The 22,859-nt window shown below is 59.7% G+C and overlaps 3 protein-coding genes across 7 annotated transcripts; 1 reads left to right on the top strand and 2 right to left on the bottom strand.

The window, feature by feature from the left end:
* Window positions 1–210: 210 nt before the first annotated feature.
* C9orf142 (chromosome 9 open reading frame 142) lies at window positions 211–2,189 on the bottom strand. Of its 3 annotated transcripts, none has more exons than XM_046901915.1 (6): window positions 2,070–2,189; window positions 1,932–2,006; window positions 1,649–1,833; window positions 1,236–1,301; window positions 665–849; window positions 211–255 (listed from the first exon to the last, which is right to left on the bottom strand). In XM_046901915.1, the coding sequence occupies exons 1-5, from the start codon at window positions 2,171–2,173 to the stop codon at window positions 671–673; spliced, it is 609 nt and encodes a 202-aa protein (XP_046757871.1). In that variant the 5' UTR covers window positions 2,174–2,189; the 3' UTR covers window positions 211–255; window positions 665–670. The 3 variants fall into 3 exon arrangements, with proteins under 3 accessions (XP_046757871.1, XP_015135099.1, XP_046757872.1); XM_015279613.4 differs by having other exon boundaries at window positions 211–650; window positions 756–849; XM_046901916.1 differs by having other exon boundaries at window positions 211–646; window positions 756–849.
* TMEM141 (transmembrane protein 141) lies at window positions 2,080–3,807 on the top strand. 3 transcript variants are annotated; one of them, NM_001305670.2, is given in 5 exon segments: window positions 2,080–2,290; window positions 2,369–2,435; window positions 2,566–2,623; window positions 2,843–2,974; window positions 3,559–3,807. In NM_001305670.2, coding segments are annotated over 4 exon segments (291 nt in total). In that variant the 5' UTR covers window positions 2,080–2,236; the 3' UTR covers window positions 2,955–2,974; window positions 3,559–3,807.
* A 1,437-nt stretch (window positions 3,808–5,244) lies between these two features.
* On the bottom strand, window positions 5,245–13,005 carry ENTPD2 (ectonucleoside triphosphate diphosphohydrolase 2). The gene is made up of 9 exons (NM_204954.3): window positions 12,869–13,005; window positions 9,544–9,661; window positions 9,023–9,173; window positions 8,738–8,897; window positions 8,420–8,647; window positions 7,663–7,929; window positions 7,355–7,474; window positions 6,935–7,069; window positions 5,245–6,386 (listed from the first exon to the last, which is right to left on the bottom strand). The coding sequence occupies exons 1-9, from the start codon at window positions 12,977–12,979 to the stop codon at window positions 6,186–6,188; spliced, it is 1,491 nt and encodes a 496-aa protein (NP_990285.2). The 5' UTR covers window positions 12,980–13,005; the 3' UTR covers window positions 5,245–6,185.
* Window positions 13,006–22,859: the final 9,854 nt, after the last annotated feature.

The following is a 22,859-nucleotide window of genomic DNA, read 5'->3' as shown; positions in this document are numbered from 1 at the left end:
TGTGTCTGGAGTGACCGGCTGCTGTAGCTGCCCCCTGCACAGGGCTTGGCTCTTTAGGAGGGTGGAGGGGCTCTCACCAGTCACCCACCCCTCCATTGGCACAAAACTGGTGAGAAAATGCACTCCTCAGAGCCCTTGAGCTTCCAGATTGAGCTGAAACTGGCTGCTGAGCAATAGAAGCGTAGAATGAAATGACACACACACACACCGTCACGCTGGCTGGGTACCCAGACCTGCTGGCTGAAACCAGCTTTACTGGCAATAAGTTAAGCACGGACAACCTTTAAAAAATACCTTTTGATGCTCTTTTAAAAACCCCAGCAACTCATAGCAAGTGGGGCAGAGGGGTGGCACCTGTCAGCAGGGAAAGCTGCAGGACAAAAAGCCACCACTTTGTCAGCGCTGTCTCGCCTGTCCCCAGAGTCATGCCCCAGCACAGCCAAGGAGCTGCTGCCCATCGGGTCCACCTGGTGCTGCTTGCAGGTCCTGCCCGCCTCACGCAGCTCCCAGCCCTGCATGCATTGCACCCCCAGAGCAGCATGGTGCAGGGACACCTCAGTGGCCGTGCGTGGCTTACAAGGCTGCTGTTGGGAGGATGGAACAGCGCGGGTCATGAGTCTTCAAAGTCCACTCCAGATGGAACAGACTTGCTAGAAAAGGATACAGGAAGTCACATGCCAGCCCAAGCTGTGCACCCTGCAGAGCACGGACCAGCAGATCTCAGGCGCAGCACTGGGCTGTGGAGCAGCACATACCTTTTGAAGCCAGGGTTAATGAGGGACTCTCCTGGGATCTTCCTCTTCACTGGCAAAGCGGAGCCAGCAGCCCTGTTCTTTCTGGGGCTGGGGTCTGCCTCAGATGGGGGGAGAGGGAAAGGGAAAGCAAGAGGTCAGCGAGGGGCTCTTGCAGCCCTGCAGGCCCTTCTGAACCCTGGGAGCACCTATGACAGCTACCGTGGGTGAGGAAAGCCCGGGGGAGCTGCCAGGGCCTTCAGTCTGGGAGAGCATCAACACCGGCCCTCCCGTGCAGGTGGGCACACTGCCTGCCCAGCGATGCACCGCACACCTCAGGAGCACTGAGCCGGGCCCCTCCTGCGCCAGGGAGGGCGCCGACAGCAGTGGGGGCAGCAGCTACGGCAGAGGAGGCTCAGCACCCCGGGAGGCTCCTGGCCCCTGCAGCCTCCTGGGGGATGAGAAAGCAAAGGGGCGTGCAGCACAGCCCCCAGAACCACTCACCTGGCAGGATGGGCTGCTGGCTCCGGGGGGTGTTCTTCTCGGGGCTGTAGCTCAGCGTGCCCAGCACTGTGTGACAGGAGCAGGGGTCACACGTTGCGCCAGCGCCTGCCCAGCAATTCCCTGCCCTGCACGGCCACACGGCTCCCTCCTCCCGCCCACCTCCACGCGGGGACCTCCCCGTCAGGACGGGCGCTTCTGCGCACGGAGGTGCCGTGAGAACGCGGCTGTGCGCCTTCCACGCGGGGGATCTCCTGCCCGAGGTGTTCCGGGGCGGCCCCGCCCGTGGGCAGACGGCAGCCGCAGCAGGAGAGGGCGGATGCTGTAAAGACCCCCCCCCCCCCCCTCCCGCCGGGGCCCCTCCGACGGCCGCGAGCCGCCCGCCCCTCTCCCTCCGCCCCGTCCCGCGGCCGCACCTTCCAGGCGCTCCTCCAGGTCCCGGACGCGGGCGGCCATGGCGAACAGCAGCGCCTGGAGCTGCGGCCGCGCCTCGGCAGCGGGCAGCCGGGGAAGCAGCAGCGCCTCGTGCCCCTCCCGCAGCCGCAGCGTGGCCGCCCCGTCCCGCAGCCCCAGCGAGACGGTCCCGCGGCCCAGCGCTGCCCTGCCAGGAGGGAGCGCGGTGAGCCGGGGCCCGCAGCCCGGCGGGGGACGGACGGACGGACGGAGGTCCCGGGTCCCACTCCCCCGCCGGGCGCCCACCTGAGCTCCGCGACGCCGTCTTCCGGCTGATCCCCGCCGAGCCGCCCAGCCCACACCTCCAGCGCGTCGGTCACACTGCGGGGCAGAGGTTCAGGCCGGGCCCCCTCCCCCCCCCGCACCGCCCCTCCCGGCACTCACTAGACGGTGACGGCCGAGCCGGGGCCGGGCGCGGGGCGGCAGTAGCAGAGGTAGCGGTCCGGACCGTCCCGAAGCACTCGGAAAGGCCCCGACGGCTCCGCCATGGCAGCGCCGGAAGGGGCGGTGCGAGAGGCGCGGGCGGCGCTGCGGGAACGGACGGGGCTGTGATGGTGCACCTCGGGCTGCGGCGGGTGGAGGACAGCGTGGCCGCCAAACACCCGGTGCGTGCGGAGCCGGGGGGAGCGGGGCGGGGCGGGGCGGGCGGCGCCGGTACGCCCGTGCTGACGGTGTCTCCGCAGGCGCTGCAGCAGTACGCGGCGTGTCAGGCCCACGCCTTCATGAAGGGCATCGGCACCTTCCTGGCGGGTACGGCCACGGAGGGACGCGGCGGGAGGGGCTGCCCCGGTACCGACTGCCCCCCGGCCCTGACGGCGCCGTGGCCGGGACCGCCCGGCTCGCTGTTCGGGCAGGCAGCGGCGCTGCGTTTGCCGTGCAGAAGCTGGTGAACAGGAGGCTGCCGTACGCGCTGCAGTGGAACCTGCTGCTGTCTGTGGGTGAGCGCCCCGCGCTGACCCCCCCCGCCCCCGCTCCCTGCCCGTCGACGGCGCGGGGCCCCGCGGGGAGCACAGCCCGGGCTGCGGGAGCGGAGCCGCGTTTGCGGTTGTTGGCCGATCGCCCTCCCGCTCCCCTGTGCCCGGGGGGATCGGGCGCTGCTCGCGGGCGGCTGCACAGCCCGCGTTAGGGGGAGAACACCCGCGTGCTGGTCTGTCCAGCGGCAGGGTCCTTGGCCAGCTACACGGTGACCAGAGCGGAGACGCAGAAGTGCTCGGACTTCTGGATTTATTTGGAGACGGGGATGTCCCCGCGGGAGCGCAGTGTGGCTGACGGAGTGCCTCAGCCCGCAGGTGGGTTTTGCGTCTGTCCCGCAGCTCTCCCTGGTCTCGGCTTGGTTCTTCCCTGCCGCGGCTCTTTGCCGTTCCTGCCTCATAATTAAGTTGGTTGCTGTCTGCATCCTGGTCACGATCCCTCGTGCCTCACGGTGGCACCCTCCGGTTGAGGACCCCCCTCTTGCGGGGCAGCAGCGGCTCCCTGGGGCGGCAGCAGCTCGGGGCCACCTGAGCTCCCTGCCCGCCCTGACCTGGTGCCCTGCAGTGCTCTGCGCCCATTGCCTGCTCAGCAGCTCCCTGGCACAGCCGCTGCCTGCTGGTCTGCCCGGTCTGTGCACTCACAAGAGCTGGGGCTTTTTGTTTGCTGGAGTAGGAATAGGGCTAGGGATGAGCTAGCGAACTGTGCTTGTGCTTGAGCCATTGCTCAATGGAAAAGACCGGGCTGGAGAAGACATGCTGGGGCTGTGGCCCCAGTTGGCATCGTGCTGCTGAAGCTCAATAAAGCTGAAGCACTTCCCCGGGGCTCTGTGCATCTCTGCTTGCTCCTGCCAAACGTGCTGGGATCGTCTGGGGTCCAAGGAGCTTGCTCTTGTCTGTTGCAGACAATCTGCTCAGCCCAGAGGACGCAGAGAGTGTGTCACCGCCCGTGAGGAGGAACAAATATGGGGACGTCGTGGAGTAGCCAGGAGCACGGCGTGCTGTGCCCACATTCTGCTGCTGCTGCCCTCAGCCCTTCTGTCTGCTTGGTGTGCCCCTGCAGCGTGGGAGACTTCTGCAGTGCTGCCGGGGAGCTCAGAGGAGTCCCCAGTGGTTGTGTGTGAGCACCCAATAAAAGTCTTGAGCTGAATGCACGTGCTGTGGTGGGAGTAATGTCTGGCAGCGGAATAGAAGGAGCTGGAGTGCGGGTGGCAAACATCACCTGGATGCATCCCCTCCGCTGTATGTTGAAGCAGAAAAATCTGGTCTCTCTGAGACCGTGGGAGTCACAGTCCATGTGTGCCGGGCTGTGAAATGTCTCCAGACCTGCACACGTCCAGACAGAGCTGTGAGGGGGCAGAGCTGCTGCCACGCGCCCTCTGGTTATTGCTCGCCCAAATGCTGCTGCCCTGAACTGCCTTGCTGGCTGCCCCAACAGAGGGAGCAGGGTGTGTGTGCCCAGAGTTGGGCTGAGACACCCCGCTGGCCTCGGGCTGTGCCTCTGGATGCTGCACCCGTGGGGAAGGGAATGCTCGAATGTCCAGAGAGGCACCTGGGAAGATCTGGAATTTTATTTTTCTCTCCTAATTGCAACCCCCGAATGAAGCCCGTAAGTTAAACTGGCAGCTCGGAGTGGTTGTGCAGCTCTGAATCGGTTGCAGCTGAATTTCTCAGATGGGAGAACCCAACCCGGGTGCTGAGCCGAGCTGCCTTCTTACAGCGGGGCGGCAGCTGTTGGGCTTCGTAGGGGGAACAGCAGCGCTGCCTTCCGCCCGAGGCCCGCGCGCAGTCCCTGAGCAGAGCCGCGGGAGGGAGCTGCTGTGCTGGGAAAGGGAAAGGCGCGACGAAACGTTGGAGCATCGTCTGAGCCAGAATCCTTTTTGCTCCGATAGGGAGATGGGAAGGAGCCGTCAGAACAGCTGAAGTGAGAAGAGGGAGCATTAAGCAGAGCACAGCGCTGCAGGAACGCGATGAGAGCAGGGCGGGATGTCAGTCGGCGAGGAAAGCCGTGGAGCAGAAATGGTACTGTGAGAATAGGGAGGGCAGAGGGAAGCTGCTTCTCTCCCGAGGAATGTGGCTGGGCAGCGGGCTGTGAGCGACTGCGATCGAGGAGCTGGGACGGCCTCTGTGCAGTTGTCCGGGTGGTTCTGTGAGCCTGGCAGCTCAGAGCAGCCTGCCCTGACAAAATGAAGTGCTGCGGGCTGCAGTTCTGCCCTGCGTGGCCATCAGAGCCCTTCCTGTGTGCCCCGGAGCACAGGGACTGCACGGAGCGGAGCTGCCTGCGTGCACCTTTGGAATGGCCGTGTTTGGGAAGCCTGAACTTCTCAGCTAGGCTGGCTGAAACTTCCATTTCCAGGAGGGCCTGATCCTGGACTTAAAGCGCAGCCTGGCCTCTCTCTGAGGGTTCTGCAGGCTGGGAGAGCGTTCAAAGCCATGGCTGTGTCTGAGCACCGGGCAGGCTTGAAGGGAGTGAGTCCTTCAGGTAAAGCTGGGCGTAGGGCTGTGTCCCAGTGGAGCCCACCGGCGCCCCCGTGCCTGCAGCACAGCCAGGCATTGTCAGCCCGTTGCTGTGATACCGACAAAGCCATAGGAGTGGTTACAAAGATTTATTTCTGATTATAAAAAAAAAGAACCAACGAAACAAAAGAAAACAAAGCCCACAAGCCTTCTTGCACATTCCCATGTCCCTGTTGTTTTTTTTTTGTCTGTTTGTTTGTTTTCACTTGTTCAGAAATAAAGGCACATCCTCCCAGCTGTCTGCCTTGGGGTGGCACAGGGCTCGAACCCTCAAGCAGCACAAAGCTCAGCTCCTGCAGCAAGTCCAAGCCCCTCCTGAAGCAGCTGCACACCTGGGAGCCCAAGGCAGCACTTGTTGTGGCAGAGCTGAGACTGGTGTAGGGACCGCAGGAATGGGGAAGGCACTGCATCTGATTGCTGGGGGGCACAAGAAGCTGCCTGCTCTGCTTGTTGCTAAGCCCCTACCCGATGGCCCTGAGCTGAGGCAGGTGGAAGTCCAGGCCAGGATTTGGCCCACAGGAAGTTCAGTGGGGTTTGTGCATCCACCAGAAAGTTAGTTAAGTTCTGGGTGATGCCCAGAGCTCCTCTGAATGGCTGGGCTGGTCCTCCAGGGACAGGTAGTGAGTCGGCTATAAGGACTAGAGTAATATTCCCCACCCTCCCCATGTACGTGAGAATACAGTTGTCTGGGCTCGCTGGCCCAGACCAGCTTGGGTCAAGAGGCAGACAGATACCCCAGATACAAATGTCCAGACCTCAAGCCTGCTCCAGCATCTGTCCCTGAGTAGCACTGGGAATCCCTTAAGACATTCTCCTCCTCCTTTATCCCCCTCCTTCTGCAGCTTGAAAGCGAGGGGAGTGCAAAAAGGGGCAGCTTTCCTTCTGGGGCAGACAGCATCAGGTGGTGGGGTGGGTGTCTCTGAGCACTTGCTGCATCCCAAGTACTCAGGCCACGGAGACTCCAGCAGGAAGGATGGTGCTGGGTGCTGCAGAGAAGGCCTGTCCTGTCCCAGGGTTAGATTGTGCTGGACTTGCTGCGCCGGAGCAGGTAGACAGCAGTCAGCAGAGCTGTCAGGGTGGTGATCACGAAGAGCAGGATGAGGATGACCCAGTAGTTGTACAGCATGCTTCTGTGGGAAGCAGGCTCCTGTGCTGGGATCATGTTGGTGAGGTTCAGCATGTAGCCAAGGGCCCAACCGATGGAGGTTTCTCCCGCCTGTGGAAACAGCACAGCTCTGGTCAGCCCAGCTCTGTGGGCCTCAGAGGACCTTCCACTGTCAGCCCGATGGTGGGCGGCTCACAGCACCCCGAGTCCTTGCTCACTTGTGGGTGCAGCCAGCCCAGGCACAAAGCAGTGCCCTGGCGGGTCAGTGTCCATATGCTTAACTGGTCTCATCTGATGGGAGGAGGATCTTATCTGCCTGGGTCAGTCCTGACCTTGCTGCCCATCCCATGCCCCATGTACGTGGTGGGACTTGGCCAAGCTGGGATCCTGCCCGGGTTGTTTGAGATCTCCGCTGTCTGGAGGGCCAAGGAGGAACTGGTGGACCCTGACATTCCTGACTCCGTGACCACCCTACAGTTAACTCAGTTCATTTGTTCCCAAAAATATATGCCCCAAAACGGGGAGTCCCATCCTGCTGCTGTTCCCAAGGACCTTCCCTCGCACATTTTCCAGCTCGTGGTGTGAGCTCATCTCTCTTACTTTTTGTCCCAGTGCTGAACGAATACCATAGGATGGCTATGTGGCCTGGTGTTACCCACCTTTTTCTGGAAGGCAATACTGGGGAAGGAACGGTTGTTGAAGTTGTAGCCCTTTGTGATGAGCAGATAGACAAACGTGCTGGTAGCACAGTAATCGGGCAGCCTCTTCTCCAGCCTGGGAGCTTTCTGGTACAGCTGAATGGGACCAAGGAGGGACAGAGAAAAGAGATCAAGCCAGAAGGGTCCAGGACATTTCTGTAGCCTGAGGCTCTGGGTGGTTGCATCTGGCTGGCCAGGGTGCTGCTCATACCCGCCTGAGCCTCTCTTGGTCCCATGTGGGAACCATCACCAACCCTCTCGCTGCTGCGTGGGATCTGAGGGTGCCGGGATACCCAGGCCCCTCTAAGGGCTGCTCTTGGAGCCTGGGGGAAACCCCACACAAAGCAGCCCTCTCCTCCCCTGTGTGCCTGGTGAGCCCACCTCATTCCAGCTGGTGGCACAGATGGTCTCAGCAGCGTCCTTCAGGTCACTGGGCGAGTGCACGGGTCTCTCCATCACTGTGCGGATGAAGTCCACCGTGTAGAAGAAGGCAGAGAAGGCCTAATGGAGGAATGGAAGCAGCTGTAGGACAAGCTGGGAGCAAACTCTTGAACCATAGAGAGCTGCTGTAACCACTGTGGTGGGCACAAGCAAACACCCTGGCAGAGCTGCAGTCCGGCTTTGCTGCCATGTGACACCTGGGCCCTCCACACGGCCAGCCCACCACCCTGCTCTGTGCTGGGACTTACGATGAAGTTCCCTGAAACCTCAGGTTGGAAAACACCATCGAAGGAGCAGTGGGAGAAGGAGCAGCTGGTGAAGTCAAAGAGCTTGTTGACGTGCACAGCACAGAGGTTCCCATTCCCGGTACCGGACACGACAACGGTGGTGTTGAGGGGAAGGCCGGGCCGCTCCTTCTCCGTGCAGGGGCTGTCATAGATGCTGCTCAGTGACAGACTCTTGCGGTAGCCCGTGGGCCAGCAAGGATTGGCGACAGTTTCTTGGTAGTTCTCAGCCTGCCGGAGGAGCAACACACATCATCCCAGCTCCCCTGTGCCACAGCCCGTGCTGCGTTGCCTCTGGTTCGTGGTGGGGAGGTGCTGATGAGCCTGGGCAGCAGGATGCAGAGGAGCAAAGAAGCCAGCAGTTGCCACCAGTGTCTGGAGATGATTGACAGAGGCTTAGGGAGAGAGGAGGAAGCCCTGGAACTGTGGGAGAGGCTTAAGGGGCAAAAGCCAGCGTTGGCTTTTGAGTTGAGTTGCGTTGAGTTGGCTGGGAAATGTGTGCAGCTGGCCCCTCCCAGTGAACAGGGCTGAGATGCCTGCAGGGGAAGCGCGAGGCCTTGCAACCCTTGGGTCTCTGCAAATCATCATCCCTCCCCAGCCCCCACTGCTGAACCCAGGGGGCAGTCACAAGTCCAAAGCAGGGTGCTTGTAAGGAGCTGGGTCCAGTACCTCACACTCTGTATGAATGCTGGGGTGGTGACAGGCGAGCACGTGCCAATACCTGGAGGACCTTTGAGAGCAGCCTCTTGAGGACCTGGTCCCTTCCGTAGCAGAGGAAGCTATGGGTGTACACCTTGTATGGCTGGCCGTACAGCTTCAGCATCACCTCATTTTTGGGATCTTCAATGGCATCACTGGTTTCAAAAGTGATCTGTGTGGAAGCGCCTCCAAAGTCCATGGCCCCCAGGGTCTTCTTCTTGGATTGGATCCATTCTCCGAGCCAACCACGCTAGGCAAGGAGACAGCGGTGGGTGTGGGACGTGGTGAGCTGCAGGACAGCCTGGCTGCCCCGCCGGCCCCGCTGCGTGCCCCTGCCCACCTTGATGAAGTTCTCCAGGAGGTAGTTTGCCGTGATCCAGCCAAACACCCCCTCCTCTTCCCCTGACAGGATCTTTGCTCCCCGGAAATCAAAGGGGTACGACTTCAGTGTGGCCATCACTGCACTGAGGACAGCGTCTGAGGACGGTGGGTCTGCAATTCTGCGGGAGAGATGGAGACATGGCAGTGCAAGGGGCAGAGCGAGAGCTGCAGGCAGGTGGGGAGGGGTCGCATCCCTGCAGGGACATCCCCACACCCCCGGCAGCACAGCAGGGTTAATGCTCACCTGAGCAGGCGCATGCCAGCTGTGGCACCCAGGTAGAGCGGAGTGTCTGCGTGCTTCTCCTTGGGCACATCTCTCATAGCCTGGCTCAGGCAGTGCTCTAAGCTCTTCCCAGCAGCCGGAGGTTTGGAGCTGTAGCTGGAGATGCCAGGACCTGCGGAGAGGGAAACTGCATCGCCCTGCAGCCATGGGGGTGGGGGGAGGATGCTCGGGGAGCGGCTTTGCCCCCCCCCCCGGGTGCTCAGAAAGGCCGAGGGTTGCTGTGGATGGACACAGCGACAGCAGAACGGGGCTCAGCTGCAGCTCCCTGCCCACAGCTCGCTCCCCGCTGGGCTGGGCAGTGAACCACCCTGGGTTTGGAGAGAGAAACTGCCGGCGTGTTCTGAGCGCATCTTCCCTGGGAACGGGGGAGGTTTAGGGAGCAGAGCGGGACCCCCCCAGCACCTCCTTGCTCCTGCTGGGAGCGCGGGGAGGCGGCAGAGCCAGCGAGGGACTGCCACCGCCGCAGCCGGGACAGCCCTTACCCTCCACGTCGCACATGCTGTGCTCGCTGACCACCCCAGTGTCGTTCTCCTTGTCCGCGGGCCACTTGTAGATGAACACGGCCGTGTGGGAGGATCCGGCGTCCAGCACGATGCCGTACTGCGGGCGGAGAGGTGGGGGTCAGCCGGGCCGTTCCCGCAGGCGAGCAGCGCTGCTCCCAGCACGGCCCCGCCGCGCACACCGCGCTCCCTCCCGGCCCGGGGCACAGCGGGCAGCAGAACGGGCGCTGCTCAGGGCATGGAGGACACGGAGAAGGGCTCCCCTCGCCGAGAGCTGCCCCGACGGGCGGGAGGACACCTGGGAGCTGCGCCGGGACCCGGAGCTCCAAAGAAGGGCAGCCCGCCACCTCATCCCTGCCTGCCCTTGTAAGGCTCGGCCATTCTCCGGCTATAAATAACCCCTCTCCCCCCGCCATGCACGGTTACACGGCTCCGGGAGGAGCCCCTCCGGCCCACCCCACCCACAGCCCCCAGACCCCTCTGAGGGCATGGGACCGCTGGGGGTCCGGCACCCGCCGGGGTTGCGCTGCTGCTGGCAGGAGGCGGACAGCACTCTGCCCCAGCTGAGCATCTCTCCGGGGTGAGACCACCTCCATCCTAAACGTGGCCTGGAGAAGGGCTTTACCTGCATGCTGTGAAGCCCTCCACCACCCACGTAGCCCCCAGACAGGCTACTTCTGTACCAGCCCTGCCCGTGGTCTGCTGGTGGCCACATGGCCCTGCAAGGGGGTCTCCAGGAGGGTCCCAGCACCACCCAGCTGCTCAGTGCCATGTGTGTGCCCACCAGCCCTGTGGACAGCAGGAAGGTGGCCCAGGGGCCCGATGTCCTCCACGCCATCCCCAGTGTTGCCCCAGGTGACTGGGCCAGGCGGGCAGCAGAAGCCCTGTGCACCTGTAGGAGGGGAAAAATGCCCAGGGACAAAGCGCAGTGTGGGGCTGAGCTGGCTGCCAGCTTCCAGGGGAGTGCATGCGGGTGGGGGCATATGTGCGTGGGCATGTGTACATGTAGATGCATGTGTGGGCACGTTTACTGTAGATGCAGATGTAGGGGTGAGAATGCATGCAAACATAGAGTCTTGTGTCTGTGCATGCGGGTGGCTGTGTGGATGTGTGCATGTGTGTTTAGGTGCTTGCATGTACATGTGTGCATAGGCATGCTTGTGTGTCCCATGGTGGGCTTGTGTGTGCCTGGGACAGCTGCGCTGCCTGCTGGGGCCCACAGAGAGCCGGGCACGCTCTGCAGGATCCTGTGGCCTTGCTGCCATGCAGGGTGACTTGGAGCCAGCAGCCCCGACCCCATGCCAAGGGCAAGATCTGAGCTCTGCGGGGGTGAAGGAGACAGAGGCTGCATCCCACCCTCTTAATCACATTTCATCTGCTGACTTCCTATGTGCCCGCCCTGAGCAGAAGCTGGGGAGAAGTGCTACTTGGGGACACGCACTGAAGTCCCATTTCTGTGCAGCCCCAGCCCATCTGCAGCCTGGAGCTGCTGTGTGGGGGATGCACCAGACCTGCGTCACAGCATGGAGCAGTTTGCAGAACCCACTGCCCCAGAAGGCACGTCCCTGCGCCCTTTGCTCTAAGAGCCTCCGGGGGCAGACCCTCTCCTCTCAGACAGGGCAGAGCCCTCCAGACCCAGGGTACATGCTCTGACAGCTCCTGCATGGCACCTGGGGACAAGTCCTGCCATGGTGACAGCCCCTGTGCTCTGCCCTGGCCACAAGCACCCCGGATGGCACGGCTTTGCACACGCGCCCACGGCCCTGGCCCCAAAGCGTGGGACAGTCCCACAACACCAGCATCTGGTGGCACTGCGACAGCTGAGCTGTGTACCCACAGGATCTGCTGATCCCACAGAAGGAAAGAAAACGGCTCAGAGCTGTGAGGCTGTAATGCTGTAAGTTCAGCTGTGTATCCAGAAGGGAAGGAGAAGAGCACGCTCCCAAGATCAGTCCCTCTGGCAGCAGAATAAATAATCTGGGGTATTTTTAGGGCTATATTCCAAGCAAAGGAGCTGGAAGGAGAAGTGGAGCTGCGGGTTAACCTTAGCACTCCAGTGAGTCGAGCCACCATCCAGCAGTTGCTGCTAATGAGGAACCAAGCCGCCAAGTACGGTGATGTGCAGCGGGGTGGGATGGGCTGCAGCCCCCACTCACAGCCATGACCGAGCAGGGCCACAGCACAACCCTGCCACCGCCCAGAGCCTGATCCCACGGCTGATCCTGAGGGCAGCAGGAGCTCACCCTCTCCTCCCCCCCCCACCCCAAGGGCACCTTCGTCCCACAGCAGCATGAGACAGGCTGGGGAGCTGCTGAGTGGCTGTGGGGCTGGCACTCCCTGCTTCACTGCGTCAGCCTCCTCCTGCCCCAACCGGGGCTGGGGACACAGCTGCTGTCTTCCAGGGTGGCTGTAAGGCAGTGTCGTGGTGACAACGGCCCCACTGTGGTCACCGTGCTGGATCACTATGCTTGCTCCATCCAGAGATGGGGCAAAGCCCGGGTCCCTGGGCTCAGCCTCGGGAACCTGCATGCAGCCCCATCCTGCAGGGAGAAGAAAGGGATCCCCTGAGCACAGCTGGCTTCTGGCTTCCACTGCAGGAGAACAGGCTTTGAACAGTGACCAAAGTGCTGCAGGTGGGACTCAGCAGGGATCCATCTGTCCAAAGGGATGAAATCCATCCAGAAAACAGCTATAAGCCCAGTCCTAAATGCCACAGCACACGGCAGAGCAATGTGTCACAGGGAAAGAGTTAATTATTACAGTCTACTGACAAGTGGGGACTATTACCCCGGCGAAGCCTGCTCGTTTTCTCAACCTAATCTTTATTGCAACGGTCAAACCCAGAGAGAAGACACACAGCTGGCATCCAGGCCGGCTCAGAAAGCTTAGGGTGAGAAAGAGGTTTGGGGTGAACCATTTTCCAGGGCAGGAGCCTGCTCTGCCTGCACTGTCTGTCCCTGGAGGACATGGGATTTTTTAAAACAAAAGATCCGGGTGGCAAAAGAGTAGATTGAATTGGAGCACTTCCCCAGCAAGGAGTTGGTTGGGAACTTCCTTCAGTGCCTGAATGCACAATGAAAAAAAAAAAAAAGAGCAGCTCGTTCTCACAGATCAGAGCCCTCCTCGCCCCGCAGTGCAGCGGGAGGCGCCCGGCTCGCCGTCCCCGGCTCCGACCCCGCGGCAGCGGCTCGGGGACCGCAGCGAGAGCCCCGCATCGCGGAGCCGCCCCCCCCCCCCCCGCAGGGGCTGCCCGGCTCTCGGGGCGCTCCCGGGACCCCCGCCCCGCAGCGCGGTCCCCCCCGCTCACCTTGAAACTCGGCGGGCCGCGCGCGTCTCCGGAGCCGAGGCAGAGCAGGAGGATGCCCAGGAGGCAGCCGAGGGCAAGCAGCAGCAGCACGGCGGCGGCCCGGCGGGCCATGGCGGGGCCGGGCGGGCGCTGCCGCTGCTCGGTGGGGGCAGGTGAGCGGCTCTGCGGCGGCCGCTGCTCCTCCTCCTCGCCCGCCTCTCCCGGCTGACTCACCGCAGCCCCGGCCCACCCGGGCGGGACGCCGGGCCCTGCTGTGCTGCTCGGCCCCACGCCGACCCCCGCCCCGGGCTGTCGGCCCCGCCGCCCTACGCCCGCTAACGGGGCTCAGCTCCATCTCCCCCCGCCCCGGGCATCGTCCCCGTCCCGCGGCGCGGCCTCCGCCCGGCCCCCGGGCATCACCCTCCCGTGGGGCTCAGACCCCGCACTGCCACCCCCAGCCGGGCTCTGGGAAAGGGGGACCCTCTCATCCCCAACACCCCGAGTGTGTGCAGCACCGGGAACACCACGAAAAGCTCTCATCCCCAGCACTCCGAGGGTTTCAGTGTGTGCAACACTGGGAACACCACGAAAAGCTCTGAAGAGTCTCGCCTACCAAGATTAAGTGTTACCAACCCGTTACTGCTTTTAATCATTGCAAGTTTATGACAGCCCTGAGGAGCTCAGACATATATTGGGACTGTTTTTAATATGGTCACAAGTGAATAATGTAATGCATTTCCAAATGGAGCACCGAGCCAAGCGAGGCTGGGCCCCTGCCTGAGAAGGACATTTTGAGCTTGCTTACATGGAGGGATCAAACAGTGAGCAAAATAATAAACAAGGAGATATCACCAAGGAGAGGAGTGAAGGCGGCTTCCAGCCCAACTGGGCTGTGTGCAGGAGGGCTCCTCCAGCTCCCCGCAGGCTGCCTTGCAGTGTTTGTTCCTGCAGCAAGATGCTTTCTGTGGCTCGGTGCACATCGTGGCAGCTCCACTGCTGGAAGGGAACCCACTGCGGCAGCCCCAGCGCTGCACCGCTCCTTCCTGGGCTTGTCTCTGCAGGAGCACCGGCAGAGCACCCAGCCCCTGCTCATGGCCTGTGAGGCTCTGTGGGGCTGGTGAGCCCCTGCGTGGTGGGGAAGGAGGAAGTGCTCCCACTGCCATGTGCCACTGCTGAGGTGGAAACCATCCCTGTGCAGGAGAGGCAGTGGGAGGGAGGCTCACCGGAGCCACATGGGCTTCGTTTTGATCTTTCAGCTGCAGAGCAGGAAGCCCCAGCACCCCTCTCTGTTCTGCTTGGGGCAATGGCAGTGCCCAGAGCAGGGGCTGCGGAAGGGAAAGGTGCAACAGGGATACAGCGAGGGTAGTTTGCCTGGGAACTGGGCTTGTTGAGCTTGGAGAAGAGAAGGCTCCAGGGAGACCTCATTGTGGCCTTCCAGTACTTGAATGGAGTGTATAAACAGGAGGGGGAATGGCTGTTTATGGGTGTGGATAGTGATAGGACAAGGGGGAATGGTTTTAAACTGAGACAGGGGAGGTTTAGGTTGGATATTAGGAGGAAGTTTTTCACGCAGAGGGTGGTGACGCACTGTACAGGTTGCCCAAGGAGGCTGTGGATGCCCCATCCCTGCAGGCATTCAAGGCCAGGCTGGATGTGGCTCTGGGCAGCCTGGTCTGCTGGTTGGTGACCCTGCACATAGCAGGGGGTTGGAACGAGATGAGTATTGTGGTTCTTTTCAACCCAGGCCATTATATGATTCTATGATTCTCCACCCCTACCCCGTTTGTCTGTGTGCAGCTATGGATAACTCCTTGCTTTCAGCATTTAGCTGCTGGAAAACCTATGCCAATGAACTTCAAGACATTCATGCACAGATTTATGTAGAAAAAAAATTAAGTGGTCCCCTTTCCTTTAAGTCTACTGCTGATAATGTCAGAAGCGCTGGGTGCAAGGATTAGCATAGTGCAGTTACCTCCACCTTTATGCCCCATGGATGGCTTTATAGTTTTCCTTCTCAATCGTCTGGACTGCTCCTGCTGCTTCTCACTGCTCTCCTCACCCCATAACCTTCCTGAGGTGCACTCCTGCAGCTGCCATAGGCACAGCAGCACTGGGGATGAACAGAGAGACAGAAGGATCTCCTCTGGATCATTCATAACTCTTTCCCCAGTGGCTGCCAAACGTGGCATTTCTCTTTCTGGCTGAATCAGCAGTGAGGAGAGGTCTTCAGAGGCTGTTTGAAGAGGAACCAAGCTTTCTTCTGACCAGTGTTGAATGAGGAATGTCCGGAATAGCTCAAGCTGAGCTCTGAGGGAGCGCATGGGCAGCCCTGGCCATTTGTTGCTGTGATTTCCCATGTGCCTTTCACTGGCACTGCTTTCCTGGGAGCAGGGTGAGGAATATCTGTAGCACTTCACTACAGACGTGCACCAACCGCCCTTACACTGCAGTGCTGCTCACACCACAGCCCTCAGTGCCTCAGCACAGCCCCAAACCAAAGCTGACATCCCGGGAGACCCATCTTCCAGCACAGACAGGGAAGCACCGAGTGCTGGGACATTCCCATGGGCTGGACCCGGTCCCAGCCATGCATAGGGAATCACAAACATGCAAACTCACACGGAACCAGAGAAATATCCCAGCAGTGCTGCACAGAAGTGACACTGCTGACCTGGGGCCAGGCCCACTGCCAGGTGAATGGCAGCTCCCATCCTGCCCATCCACGAGGCTGTGGGGCAGCTCTGCCTCTACCCATGCTGTGCAGGCAGCACTGGCCCCACAGGAACATCCCAGCTATGGCCCCAGGAGGACACAGTGCTTGCATTGAAGTGATGGTACCAAATGGGCAATCCGTGTTGAGGAGTACATAATAAGTTCCAGGCATTAATGAAATCAGAGGAAAACAGGAAAGCAAGGGAGAAGAGGATAGAGCAGGGGATTTTCCAATGCCATGGGAAGAGTAGAGTTCAGCCTCGTTTGTCTGAGGAAACCAAGGACGCGTGGTTTCTGGACACCAGCAATGCAAGGAACACTCCAGTGACACAGATGTCACCTCTGCAGGGACCCAGGTTTGGAAGCAAAGGATCTGCCTGAGTAAGCAGGTTCAGTGAGCATGCAGCTCAGTGGGAGCCAGCCTGGTGCAGCCTGACCACCCTACTGCCTTGTCGCCCTGCTGCCTTGTGAGTGTGCTGCCATGTCACCCTGTCATCTTGCCACCCTCCTGCCTGTCACTCTGCCGCCTTGTCACCCTGCCATCTCGTCACCCTGCCCCCTTGTCACCCTGCCACCCTGTTGCTATTATAGCCTTGAATAAGGCTATAATATCATCAGCCAGTAAGGCTATAGTATCATCAGCCAGAGGCAGGGCCAGGGCTGTGTTGCCAGGCAACAATAAGATTGCCATGAGTTAATGCAAATCCTGCATGCTTGCAGCCCACTTTCACTACATGGGTCGGGCAGAGAAGGAGCCGACTATGACATTAAGTGGCATCTTTGCTTCCCAGCGAGCCCTGAGGAATGGATGGATGCTACAAGCACAGACAGGGCAGAGCCAGAGCCCCAGCTGTGCCTTGACTCGCCTCATGTCTGGGTAAGCACTGGGTGGTGGTCTCATGTAAATCTGAGTTAGGAGTTGGCACCAGCGTGGCCAGCACATCTGTAGGCTCTTGGAATGAGCGTCTGTATCACCAGCAGCTGATGTGGGCATTGACTTCAGCTCTTTGCCACGCTCAGGGGAACCCCAGGAGGCACAGCTCCTGCCTGGGGGGTGAGGCATCGGCAAAAGCAGTCCTGGTATGGCCCTGTCCCGGCTGTGCTGCAATGCCCATCCCCACCCTGAGGGACTCACAGCCAAAACACTCACTGAGGACAAAGCAACAGGTGAGGAACAAAGACGAGGAAAGGAATGGCACCTTGCCCACCCCAAACCTTGTTTCCCAGGCAAAGGAAAGAGGCTTATCTAATCCACCTGTCCCAACAGAAGCAGGTGACATGGGGCCACCTGGGCAGGAGCTGCCTGGGCTGAGCAGCTGACAGGTGGAGAAACTGGAAGGAACAAAAGGGACTCGCTGGTGGGGAGAATGGAGTGTGTAGGGTGGGGGCTGCCGGCTGCCCGGGGTTGGCCTTCTCCACATCTTCAGTGGATGGGAAAGAGAAGACATCTGAGGGCTCTGGTGGGCGGCTCTGCAGCTCCACATGTGCTTGGGAAATAACAGGAAGGATGGGATGAGCTTGGAGTCACTGCAATGGGATGAGTTCCAAAGGGAGGGATTAGCAATGGGGTTTTCTTCTCCCATCTGCGAGTGCAGGGGGATGTATCTGGGAGCACCCAATGGCCACGAGATAAGGATGAGCTGGGATAAGATGAGCCACCAGCACGGCTCAGCAGGGCTCACGCAGCCCCATGACATGCTCGAGAGCTGCTACAGCAAAACACTGAGCTCAGACCTGCTGAGAGCCCAGGGATCCTCCCCAGGAAGCTGTGGGCACTCTGAGTTCTGTATGAGCACGACGACTCCGGCACCTGGGCTGCCCAAACTGCTGGTGCTGAACGTCTCCACCGGGCTCCAGCACCGAGCCGCCAGCACACAGATGTGAAGCTGCTTTCTCTGGGGTTCCATCTGTGGACAACGAGTCCACAGATTCAGTTTGCATCGGGATAGGAAAAAATGAAGGGGTGCAACAAAACAAAGCATGGATGAGGACAGCTCCTGCTGAGCCAATGTCTGCAGCACCCGCGGGTGGGAGCTCACCCCGATGGCCCTGAGCCTCAGCTCTGAGCCCAAAGCTTTTCCTCTCCGCAGCAATGTACCCGTGTATCCAAGGCTATAATCTGCTCCTGGCAAGGTTTGCTTGCCTGGAAGCGAAGATCAAACCCGAGCACAAATCTCCATTCTCGCCTTCTTTTCTAAAACCTTTTCCTTCTCTCATTTCCCAGGGCAGCACTGGCCCAGAGGCTCACAGAGGGGACCCTGGCTGGGGGAGCAACGTTCCCAGTGCCCAAAGAGCCAGGAAATAGGGCCGTCTCTGCAGGGGGGCGCTGCCAGCTGCCTTTTGCCACCTGGACGGGGCTGCTCTGCTGGGATGCCAAAATCACAGAATCACAGCACAGTTGGGTTGGAGGGACCTCACAGCCCCCAGCCCCACCTCTGCCCCCCAGCTCAGGCTGCCCAGGGCCCACCCGTGGCCTGGGGCACCTGCAGGGATGGGCACCCACAGTTGCTAAGTCTCGTGATTTGGGTGCTCTTTATTTCTGCTTGTTTGTTTCTAGGGTTTTATTTTTTAAGTCCCAAACAGCCTTTCAGGAATGAAGACATGTTCTTATAGAATAAGGATAAAGTGGAAGAAAACTATGCAAGACAGAGTTATAACTGAAGCAAAATGAAGCAGAGAGTGCCCCGGCTCTCCCAGAGCAGCCCCCCACCCCATGCCCCCTCCTTGCCACGTCCTGCCCACCCCGCAGGGAAAGCGCTGGCCTCGTGGCTCAGTGTAAGTGTGCTGGCATTGTTGTTTCTCACCCTAGCAACGGAGTTTCCTTTCGATAGATGGTTTTTGTCCCTCTGTAGAGGCACACGGCCCCAGAGAAGTGCCTTCAGCCAGCAGGCATGTTTCCAGTCCTTCCCACACCCCAGAACACAAGGAGAAAACCCCCTGAGAGCCGCTTTCTTTGCTGGAGCTGTCGCCCTGGGGCCTGTCCCAGTGATGGGGAAAGGAATGCTTTGTACAAACAGCATTTTCCCACCCTCTCCCCACCGAGCCGGTCCGTGGCCATCCGGATCCCTGCATGCAGTCATCCTGCCTTGAGGCGTCGTCACTCCTGGCAGCAGAACCCAGGTGCTCAGCACAGCAGTGTTGCTGTGATGGCGCAGGCAGTGCAGATGAAGGCACTCACAGGACAGACTGCAGGGAGGGCACAGTGAGCTTCCCAGGGCACAGGGATGGGAGAGGGAAGCCCCCAGACTGAGGATTGGCCATGTGAGTCCCTCTTTCTCCATCTCAGCTCCCAGAGCTTGGTGGCTGCCCTGGGCTATGTCACAGCCAGCTCTGTGCCCACACATGCAGGATTTCAGCTCCACACTTGCAGGCATCTGGGCACTGGGTAGGAAATCTCTCCAGCTGCTGCTTTGGGCAAAGGATGCTGGAAATATCTCCTTAAGCCACTGCCTTGACATCCAATTCCATGCAGCCTCCTGGGCAGCATCTGGGCTCAGCTCCTCCAGCAAACCCAGGGATGTGTGGGGCAATAGCAGCAAGCTTTGTGCAGCTGCTGCAAAATCGCCTATCGCTGAGGCCAGGTTATCGACCTGACCCATACCCAGGCCAGGGACAAATCAGCTCTAATCAGCTGATTAAAGCCATTTGTTTCTATATTCACCCCTTCTGGCTGCCCAAGCCGGGATCTTTGGTAGAGTCCTCCTGCAGAGCTCCTGCCTCCCTACTCTGCCCTGTCTCTCTTGGGCTTTGTTTCTCAAATGACTCAGAACTCAAAAATGAGAGTTGGATATTCCAAAATCATGACAATTAAATAACAGATTGAGAGAAAGAGAGAGAGAGCTAATGAGCTGCAGAAAAATGTTGCAGTTTTTGAACACGATGGCAAAACTGGAGGTTTTTTTGTCTTTTGGGGGGAACTGGAGTTTTGAGCTGAACCACGCGATGCCAGCAGCTGCAATGGGAGCAAATAATAGCACTCTGTGATCCTGTAGTTCTGTGCTGCAGAGCAGAAGAGCAAGCAGAGCCCAGTCCTGGGGTGGTGCTCACTAAAAATGGTTTCCTTAGCTGGAGCAGGGGGCAGAGGCATGGGCTGGGGAAAGGTGGTGGGGAATAGCTGTGTCCTGTGATGCTTCCCCAGCTATGTGCCCACCCCAGGTCCCCAGGAGCAGTTGAGAGCTGCGCCACTCTGCCCCTACCCCGTACTGCCCGGAGCCGTGTGAGTGCTGGCTGAATGACTCAGCTTCCCTTCCCAACGTCCCACCGAGTGCTGTTGTTGGGAAGCGAACCCTAAGATCCCTGCTTTCAGTTCTGCTGTGGTGGGGGTGGGTGGCCGACCGCAGAGGGACGTCCACAAACAGAGCCCAAATGCCACGGCCGAGTGGCTGCTGGGTGCTGGCCTGGGCTAGCACAGCCATAGGGGCTGAGGCTGTGACCGTGAGCCCAGTCCAGGCTACAGCATGCTGGTGTTCCCTCCTGCTGATCCATGGGGCATGGCGGTGTGACACCAAAAGCTGCAGCTGCAGCCAGTGCTGTCCGTGCGAGTGGCCATGCACCGTGTCTCTGGGTAGCTGCAGTCTCTGGGAGGCACCGAGAAGCTGGTGCTGAGGAGCTCATCTGGAAATCCGGCATTCCGGTATTTTCTGCCCTTGGAAGTGGGTGTTAGCTTCCAAATGAGATCGTTACAGGTACAGCTTGCAGTGTTTAAAAGCTAACCATTCTGCGCAGGCTGGGTTCATGGCCTCCAGATTCCTCTTTTCTGGACGTGCCAGCAATCTCCCTGTGGGCTCATGCAAACCCCCGGATCAGCATCCCCCTTGAGACGGAGCTCCCACTTCCCCTTGTTGCACTGTTCCTATACATTTATCTCCTTCTTGCACCAGGAGGGGCGGTGCCTCTGTCCCTCCCAGGGCTTTCCATGGCAGCCCCGTGTTTCCACACTGCCCGGCCGTGTGTTCTGGGGACACGTCGTGACACGCACAGTGGGTTTGCAGCCCCTCCAGCTCCTGCCCCACATGCTGCCTGAGGACAAGCAGGGCATGCACACTGGGACCAAGGTACCATGATCCCATAGGCTGCACGTGCAAGCCCAGAACGCTTTGATTTCCCCTCCAGCAGTGTATTTTCCACTGCATTTAAAAATAAAATCCAGCAATAAAAGTTGCAGCTAATTTTATGCCCTGTTTGTCATTCCCAGGCTCCTGCAGGATGATGTGTGTCCATCCGTCCAACCTCTCCGCATTGCTTCTCCCCAGCAGCAGAGATGCACTCACGTGGCCGGGACTGCGCTGTGCACAGCTGGGACAGCTGGGACACGGTGATACTGCCACGACGTGGGGACACGGCAACCCACCCCCCAGACATGGAGCTGGGGACTGCCGGGGGGACAGCCCAGCAGGGTGTGGGGCAGGTGGGCTCAGAGACCTGCAGGGAGGAGAAGAGCCCATGATGAGCACCAGGCTGCAGCATCTGGGAAACGTGTGTGGCCGCAGCGGCCCAACGGCTTCACCCGCCTTCCAAACCAGATGAAGTTTTGCAATATTCTGTGTCTTCACAGCGCTCCTGGTTATGTGCGTCTGGGCTCACGCTTTCAGCCCTGCTGGCTGCCAGGGAATCTTGAAGACAGGAGTGATGAATACTGAACCCCCCAGAGAGGAAAAAAAATCCTTTCCTGAATGTATTATTGACAAAGGCTTCTTTCTTCTTCCTTCCTCCTCTCCTCTCCTCTCCTCTCCTCTCCTCTCCTCTCCTCTCCTCTCCTCTCCTCTCCTCTCCTCTCCTCTCCTCTCCTCTCCTCTCCTCCTTTCTTTCCTTTTGGTCTAATTTCATGATTGCAGAAGGTTTGAGGAGATTTATGTGTTTCTGAGAATTGGCCATGGCGCAGCAGCTGACTCAGCTCAGCAGACGGAAACGTGCGAAGCAGTGGTGTTGGAAACAGCCCTCCGGGTTTGGGCAGAGAAGCAAAGGGGGAAGAGGCGGCGCCTCGTGCTGGATGGTGCAGAGCAGGGGAAGCTGTGGGGAGGAAGCCACCTCTGCCCCCAGCTCCGTGCAGGGACACAGCACCAAGATGTCTCATGCAAGCCCAGTTTTCTTAGCAAGCCATCCATGTTAAATATTTAATGACAAAATAATTAGTTTACTTGGTTATTGCCCTCGTGGTTGAGCTCTCTCCAGGCTGCCTTGGGCTCACTGCTGAACCCTGGGCAGCTCCCAGCCCAGCACACCAAACTGCCTGCAAAGCGCCTCGGCCTGAGCACTGATGGGGGTTTTGGAAGACATGAAGATCTAATGAAGATTTTGGAAGCATCCCAAAGCAGTCGATGCTTTCTGTGCAAAGAGATCACGACAGAGGTACCACGATGGGTCCAAATCTGCATCTGTCACTTAGAAATGGCCTTTCCCTTTGAACTGACCCGGAATACGGAAGAAGGAAAAAAGAAAAGCATATTTTAAAAAGTCCAAAGTGAACTCCAACCAATACGAAGCATTTGGGGCTCAAGAAAACTTTGGTTCTGAGGCAGTGCCTTTGGGGTTGCTTTGTTTAGTCCATAGGAGGAAAAAGTGCATTCCTCTTCCATTCAGCCCAGCACTGTGCAGGAGCTGCCCATCCGCAGCCCTGTGGGGTGCAGTCACTCACAGCACACCTGGTCCTCAGCCCTCCCCATGGCTGCAGCACTCCCAGGGACACGTGGCACTGTTGCTGTGCACCTCGAGACCCCATCAGCACCGTGCTGCTCCCCAACAGCTGCCGCTCCCCCAGGGAGGAAGCAGGGCGGATATCCGCCGTGGCAGCTGTGCTTGATGTAATGGGGAGAGTAAAGTCATGGTCCCCATGGAACACAGCTGTGGAAGAAAGTAGGAATTTTGGGAGCCCCACCTCCACCCCATCCCTGTCCTGCCAGGTCTCCCTGCAGAGGGAGCATCTGTCTTCAATAATCTGTACCTTGGAAGAGGCTCAGACGTACAGACAGCAGTGAGTACATGTGCCAGATAGGGGTCGTGCTGCAGAGACACCGGACCTGTCGGGAGTGCTGTGCTGATGAACACCTCAGGGGCACTGCCATCCCCTGGGAACAGGCTGGGGTGGGGTGGCAGAGGTTGCCACGGTCAGTGCAGAGGCAGTCCTTCATCACCCAGCAGGCTGCACTGTGACTGTGGGCTCAGCTGGGATGGGGGGGAGGGGAGCAGTGAGCACAGTGGGTTGCTGCTGCTCACGCAGGAGACAGAGAGGTGATGTGGGGCAGGAGAGAGCACCTTCCAGTGAGAAACCAGAGAGATGAATGAGAGCACTGCACTGAGTGTC

Source organism: Gallus gallus, chromosome 17 (genome assembly GCF_016699485.2).
Source record: "Gallus gallus isolate bGalGal1 chromosome 17, bGalGal1.mat.broiler.GRCg7b, whole genome shotgun sequence".
NCBI classification, from domain to species: Eukaryota; Metazoa; Chordata; class Aves; order Galliformes; family Phasianidae; genus Gallus; species Gallus gallus.
The sequence above is the reverse complement of the archived record's forward strand: the minus strand, read 5'-3'. Positions and strand labels throughout refer to the sequence as shown.